Below are 7973 nucleotides of genomic sequence, written 5' to 3'. Positions count from 1 at the left end.
AATTAATATTAATATAACGTGAACCATACCTTACCCCGATACTAAACCTAAGCTTCGCAAACCTGACTTAAATTCGATTAAATATTAATATAAATTATGCAACATTGTGGAGCCACCAATTTGGGGCTCCACTTGTACAAAGGGCTCCACTTTGTTTGTGTGTGTCTGGTCTACTGGCTCTACTTCTACGTTTACACTTTGTTTTAAACAGCAAACAATGTGGAGCCCGAGTGCAAGGCTCCACTTTCAGGAGTGGCTTCACATCGTTGGTGTGTAAACAGGCCAATGGCTCCACATTTCATGGTTTACCAACACACACACACACACACACACACAATAAAAATTTACAAGGGTACAGCAATTCATCTGTGAAGTTGAGAGAACCTTGTTTGTGTTATGTCATAGTGTATTTCATATGTACGTAGTACGTAGTGTATAGAATGGCACGGTGTATACACAGTCAGCTGGCGCACACGTGATAATAAATAAATACGATATTTACTATATGGGGGCCGCCATCTTGAATGCAGCATAAAATTAAATAAGAGACAAGTTGTGAAACGCGTTTTTCAGATTTCTACAAATCAGGACAAAAATACCAATCTTTCACAAAAATAAGGTCCGTTTGAGTTATATTAAGCCAACCGATAACAAAATTCGGCCGAATTCGTCGTTTTTGTGTGGAAAAATCCCTTGCACACGTCACACGTAGTTCACTATGATGCATACATATATCAGGTGCGATTTCTACAGGTCATTGTCCTGCTTTACACCAGGATTTACATGCACCACGTGACAATACACAGCCCGCGATGGGGCTGGCTGCAGAGAAAAAAACACCAACCCAAAGCTCGCTATATTCGTATATATTCAATGGAATATTCTTTAAATATTAAAGGTAATAGATCAATAGATCATACTATTTATGTTGTTGTTGAAAAATGCTATAGACTTTGCAGTACACTTCCAGTGCAATTCGTCATCAGTACGTCACGATTATTTCACTTATTACTGTAAATTCCTTTTTTTTCACTTGGGATTTTATTTTTGCTATTTTCGCAGATGAATGAATCTGTTAAAAAAAATCAAGCGAAAATACATCTTTTCCTAATTTTACATTAAGCACATTAAAATATCAGTGAAAATAACCCTTTTTTTAGCGAAAATGATTAATTCTAGCTAAAATACAGTAGTTTGCAATATTTGGTTGTTTACGCCATCGTTTCGAAAACTCGAGAAAAAAAGATTACTCATGCAATTGTAATCAAATGGAAGTTACTCCAGCTGTAGCCATAGTATGATGAGTCATGTACCAGTACACAAACTTTGTTGTGTATGCGATGTGAATAATTATCATAATTAGCTTAGAACTCATTGTGAATATCCTTCCGCGCATTGTCAAAACACATGCAATCAGATAGCCAATGGCAAAATATAAATAAACATGATCACGCATACACATACTATGTAATATTACTATTGCATCATCCGTGTTTAGGTCTATTTTAAATGTAATACATGAATACATTCAAGAACTATTTGAATACCTCGCGTATGAACACATCCAATCAGTGTGTGTGACTAGTATGGCTAACTGGTCGTATAGTATAAAAAGTGACACGGCACACTAACGTTATACTCCGAGTTGTTTTATTTATACTGATATCAAATATTATTTACGAGTCATCCGCTGCCGATCGGAACCCTACGATGGACAATACTTGCGTCGCTTACCCTACACCGGGAGTAGCCTATCCACAGGTTTGCTACCCTGAACCAGAAGTAAACCAGCCCATACTAAACCCCGTGAGTATATATCAATTTTTGCATCCACGATATTATTATAAGTGTATATGATATATATAATATATTTAATAGTAATTATATACAGTATAACATTCAGGATCCGGATCGCGCAGCTCAGGTGTTCATCGTCCTGAACACTGAGGGTGCCAGCAGAAGTCTTGCGTATCACGGGTAAAATCCACTCAATAGAGTGGAGAAACCTCCCGTTATCCTGCACGTTGATGATGTAAATTAGAGTTCAATTTATGGTGAAAATGATGTGGGCAGTGATTTTTGAAGTAAATGTGGCGATTTATTGCACCTAAACCGTGCGCTAGCGGTAGAGAGTGTCGGATGTCCTAGCAACCCTCTAAGTTCTCATATACTACTAGTACTCCTGACCTGTAGATTTTCCGTTGGAGTCATGTTCTCCTGTATTCCGGTGATCGTGGTTATGTAATTCTCGGGTTATTTTAAAACCTCAGCACAGCTACATGCAGAAAAGTAAGAACAGCATGCCACGCTCCATGCATATCCAGGAAGGACGGCGAAATAGCGCACTACAACTATATATCTTGCTATATGTTTTATTTGTTTGATTACAGTCCCTCTATCTGATAGAGGGACTGTGGTTTGATATAAATTTGGTTGGGCCATTGACTAATTGTACATCAAAGCGGACATTAATATAACATTTACTGCAACGTGGTGATAATAGAATATTTGAACAGCTTTAATATTCCAGTAATAATGGGGAGAGCACAGATTGCGAACTTGAAATGGACATTCACACCAACGAACAATGACATCGTACGACATGACAATGAATCCCTGTGATTCCAGCATCATGGGTCTGTGACTCATTCAACAGTTTGCGAAATATGGTACATAATTAAGCCTCGGGGCTTAGGTTGCTATGGTTTCAATTGGGAACAGATTGCAGTCTGGTTTGGCATGATTCAACATTTTTAAATCCCCACTGCATCTGTGACGTGGGGATAATTTGTATATACTGACAAATTAATATTGGCCTTTGTGAACATTGTAACAGTGCGTCGAATCCAGGCACGCAGAGATATGTACATACATAATGTACATTACACACGCAGCGTAACAAACCTATCAACCGTTAAGACAGTTTTCAAATGTCATTTATGTAAATCGGAAATATCATTTATATATAAATACTCGTGAAGGTATATTTCAGATATCTCAAGAAATTGACGTCACACAGTGTCAGTGACGTTCTTAAAGGGCGGTGGTCATTGCGCCGCGTCCTGTTCGACATGGGACTGATAGCAACGTATACAACGCGTGTAAAATACATTGTTTATTTACATGAAATTCGAACACGCGCTGCGCGACGACCACCGCGCTTTAAACAATCTGTTTGACATCAGTGGCGTTTATGATACGTTCGCAGTTTTATATAATATTGACATATATATTTGTTTACACAGAGCGTTCCTTTCCTGGGTCAAATCCCCGGATGTATGAGACCTGGAAAAATGGTGGTCATACAGGGATGTGTTCCCCCAGACGCCGACAGGTAATTTTCTTTCTATTAATGCGTTACAATGCGTGTATCATTAAATATGTTCTCGTCTTCCTATATCCGTCATCTTATTACGTGTTAAAACAGCAATCCACGTTACTATTACCCCAGACCAATAACAGTAGAGGGCACATTCATTTTGAAACAAAGCACTCGAAACACTCGTCGAAGGCAGGCAATGATGATTAATTCACACTCGGGGGAGGGGCGTGCAAGTTGTTATACTGCCGTGTATATAATACCAAGACATTATTTCTTTGTAATCCCATCTGTGTATTTATTATTGCAACCCCAATTGTTCTCGCCAGGTTTCGTATTAACTTTCAGATTGGCGCAAGTAATAAACCACCTGCTGATATTGCGTTTCGCTTTGCTGTCCGAGTGAAGGCAGGGCAGATTGTTAGGAATACGCGGACAAACGAGAAGTGGGGCGAAGAAGAGCAAGGTGTGCCTCACCAGCCATTCGCACATGGTCAAAACTTCGAAATAATGATCCTGGCAGACAAGCAGGAATTTAAGGTATAGGTATATCTCATATTATAAATCTTAACACAACTCAATATCAGGATAACATTTAGTAATAATTTAAGTTTATGTGTATATAATAATAAAAAATCAACGAGTGAAACCGATTTTAAACGGCAACATAAGGTTGATTAAATACTGAATGTCGTTATCGTCATAAATTCCGGTATTTGTCGTCTCCGCGGATTATGAACTTTTTCGAATCGAACCAGACTGGATATAAACGACAAAGGACAGTTAAATGGAGGTGACATGGCCATATTTCAGTCTATTCTTTTAGTACACACTGACTGAGTACAAAAAATGTCCACCTAATCGAAACGGTTATCATATAAATCCGTATATTTTCAAGAGCAAGGGACGAATTAATAGTGTGAATAGATTTCAAAAAACAAAACAAAAAACGATGAAGTAATTTTGTGCACTGCTAGATCTCGCGCAGTGCGTGAAAGCCGCGACCGAACGTCTGCTTGAAAAATCGAACAATTTTATTTTGAACTTAACCTTCTTTATCAAAACTGTCTGTCATCAAGTGTGTACAGCACGTTATTAAGCATGGAAACATCGAACAGAATTTTCGCGTTTGTTGAATCCCATGTTTTGACGTCACTTTTGCTTGTCCTGTTTTTTGGGAGTTCGATTTTACGCATAACACGGGATCTCACAGAGTAATAATGAATTGATTAAAAACGTGTTGAATTGTGAAATAATCGTAACCTTATAGGAACTGCTAACAAATATTGAATTGTGTGTCCATATTAGGTGGCTGTTAACGGTCAGCATTACATTGTGTATAAACACCGCGTGAGACCCTTGAAGAAAATCGACTATCTTGCTATCAATGGCGACGTCACAATCACATATGTGAAGTTCCAGGGTCATGAACAGGTAGATTACCGAACAAACCAACATCACAGTCTTATACAGGACCGAGAAAGCATTTGTTTAAAATTACAGTAAACTCGGTTTATTTAGCTTTCCCATTTTTCGAGATTTCATGAGTTCCATAAATTACAATTGGCTGATAAAATATATTGTGTCATGAATATGGAAGTGATTATTGTTTGAAATGAGAATATAAACTGATACTTGTGTGATGTGTTATTTAGGTCGCAGCCGATGGAACTCGTCCCGGTGTAGCTGCCACTCCGACAGAGCCCATTGCCAATCCGGTGAGTATAGAATTCTACCCGATTTGTTTGTTGTTGTATTGGTTACACGCGCGTACGTTTCTCTTCAAAATGTTGCCAATTTAAAAGAAAGTAAGTTCTCACAGTGAGATTGTTCGCACTTTACCTTAATTTAAGATTTTGTTAATTTGACTAGCATTGAGCCAAATTTCCTAAAATAGCAACGAGTTTTACAGTATTTATTTATTTAGTTCATGAATTACAACAAATACCATGAGTGTATTCGGTTCTTCTGATTTACTAGTATTGCGAATATTCACAGCACCGAGTTATCAGAAACGGTTTGCATTTCAGGAGTGATTATTCAAACAACAAACAAAATTAACTTGTGTTCTACTAAATTAATATTTTGAAAATATCATTTCATTTCAGTCAACTCCTTATATTGGAGAAATTCCGAATGGTATGTTCCCTGGAAGAATGATTATAATAAACGGAACTGCGCCTCCCAAACCCACCAGGTATAAGATAATAATCCGGAAAATCTGTTAAATGTTAATTTGATTGTGTCAGTTATCAAGCGATATCAATAAGTATGAATGCAGTATACTGGTTCTTGATATTTTATCAAATATTTGCTAAATCTTGCTCTTATAGTTGAACATTGATTCATCTCGTAGGTTTGGTGTAAATCTCCAAATTGGACACAACGAGGACAAGAGTCATGACGTCGCATTCCGCTTCAATCCACGATTCCCAGCTAACACCATTATATGCAACACTAGAGAAAACAAGACATGGGGAGATGAAGAGAAAAGCGCTCCTTATTTTCCATTTCAAGCTAGTGCCGATTTCGAAATTATCATCTTGTGTCTGAATGAATGTTATAAAGTGGCCGTCAATGGAAGGCATTTGTTAGAATATCGTCACCGAATTGCTTACCAGCAAGTTAATACCCTGCACGTTCGTGGCGATGTTCGTATAAACCAGATACGCTACCAATAGGTTAGTAGTACTCAAGTGTTTACCTAGCTGGTAATAGAGAGTTGGGAGAGGTGGGGGGGGGGGTATATGGAACAACAATATAAGAGCATTCATGTTTATGCGTACATTAGGTTACGAAGTATTATAAATAGAATATTTTTATATGAAATACTGACAATGCGACAGCACAACTGGTGGGAGAGGAACATTTTAACGAATTGTAAGATGTAAGATACATCTTTTCCTTTATTTTGTGTATTTTACAAGATGACGGAATACGATTTTACTGTAAATTTCTGTTTCGTTTTTCTACAGATTGTGTTGAAGTTGCCAGAGAGTGGCCTTGCAGTGTGTCTGGTATCAGCAGATGTTGGGTTTCGTGCAACTTTGCTATAATAATTATAATCAGTTGAGATTTTTACAAAAAAAATATAGATTTTATTGGCACTGGTGTACTGCCAACAGTTAATAAGTTACTCAATTGGTAAATTAGGCACAAGTAATTCGTTTTTCACCGTGTCATTTTTTACATCTTGGGGTGTGGTTAGTTACGACGCTTATACGTAAAAAGTGTCAGAATAACTTGGTTTGAAACTCCTTGGTACAAATCATTTATGACGGTAATGGAAAACAGTTTTATTTAGAAAATCAAAGTATTGATATTAATGATTTGAGACAAGGATTGTTTGGGGGTTTGGTAAACAAAATATTGTTAGTTTCAAAGACAGATATCACATTATGGGATAAGGGGTGTGGCATTACATTTGTTTACAATATCTGACGTTTTGTCAAAAATGTAACACCAGAAATGAAATCGTCCAATGCTTTCCACTTGAAATTTACCATTGCGTAGATTACCGACGAATCTCAATATATTCAAAGGGGGCTGAATAGACTCCCCTCTTTAATTTAATCATTATATATATTCGCTAATGACATTTTTTTCTATTTAATAATTATACACTACAAAGAAGAAATAAAACATTATACAAATAAAAATCCATCTTTTTCCTAGTTACAAACATTATTACAAGACATCGTTTAAATGATTGATAACGTCGAAAATGTTTTTTTTTTATTTGTAATAAAATAAACATCATGTTGTCATCTCAATACCTTGCATTCTCGTTTAAATTAGTATTTTATTCTAATTGCCACTGCTTACACTCTCTTTACGCGATTGCCCAGTTCAATTTGGCATGATGCAGAAGTCACAAACTCCATTAAAATGATGGAAGTATTCATTGAACTGTATTCACGCGCGAAGTTATTTTCTGCCACAGGTTAACATAGAAACTAACCACTCCGATATTGTGTGTGGACATCTGAATATGTAAAGGAAGACGATTTGAATGTGCCTGTCACAACCAGACAACGTCGGAAAATAAATGCATATCATGACGATCGTGTCGCACTTATAAATTACAGCTTTAACTTAATTTGTTAATGAAGCGTCGATGGTGAGATCGGCTTGGTTTGAAACCGCGCACAGTCGATATCCACCGAATGGGTATGCCTGGGATGCAAATTCCACAGTAATCGGCATATTTCGAACTAGTCTTATTTATATCCCTGTTGGACGATCCAATGATTATGATCGTTTTTTTTTTTTATTTTTCCCTCTATGAATCTGTTGGTTTCATTAGATCACTAGCATAATACTAACACTGTTCCTTTGAAAGATACGACATTTGCAGAAAATAAAAAAATACAGAAATTAACACATTCCAAATTGATTAGAAGCTCGGTCGCACGAATATCCCATGAGCACGGTAACCAAGCTTTTACATTTCAATATCCAAAGATAACATTGAGAATTTCAACCCCGAAATGAAGGCACACTACATTTGACTGTCAAGTTTCAACCCAGTCTTGCTACAAAAAAATACAAACGTTGGTAATCTCGCTGTCTATTTTGAAAAAAAGTTTTCTTGGTCATGTGTCACTAATGTCACGTGACCCTTAACTAGCACCTGTTGATCATCCTGACAAGG

General features: G+C 37.0%; 1 protein-coding gene across 1 annotated transcript; it reads left to right on the top strand.

The window, feature by feature from the left end:
- Positions 1–1609: 1609 nt before the first annotated feature.
- LOC100375645 (galectin-8-like) lies at positions 1610–6610 on the top strand. Its single transcript, XM_002741283.4, has 8 exons — positions 1610–1806; positions 3246–3334; positions 3649–3859; positions 4628–4753; positions 4975–5037; positions 5428–5516; positions 5676–6000; positions 6295–6610. Exons 1-7 carry the CDS (start codon positions 1711–1713, stop codon positions 5998–6000), a joined length of 999 nt encoding a protein of 332 aa, XP_002741329.2. The 5' UTR covers positions 1610–1710; the 3' UTR covers positions 6295–6610.
- The last annotated feature ends 1363 nt before the right edge of the window (positions 6611–7973 follow it).

The sequence above is a fragment of the Saccoglossus kowalevskii genome, chromosome 2 (assembly GCF_978046115.1).
Source record: "Saccoglossus kowalevskii chromosome 2, keSacKowa6.1, whole genome shotgun sequence".
Classification (NCBI taxonomy): domain Eukaryota; kingdom Metazoa; phylum Hemichordata; class Enteropneusta; family Harrimaniidae; genus Saccoglossus; species Saccoglossus kowalevskii.
The sequence above is the reverse complement of the archived record's forward strand: the minus strand, read 5'-3'. Positions and strand labels throughout refer to the sequence as shown.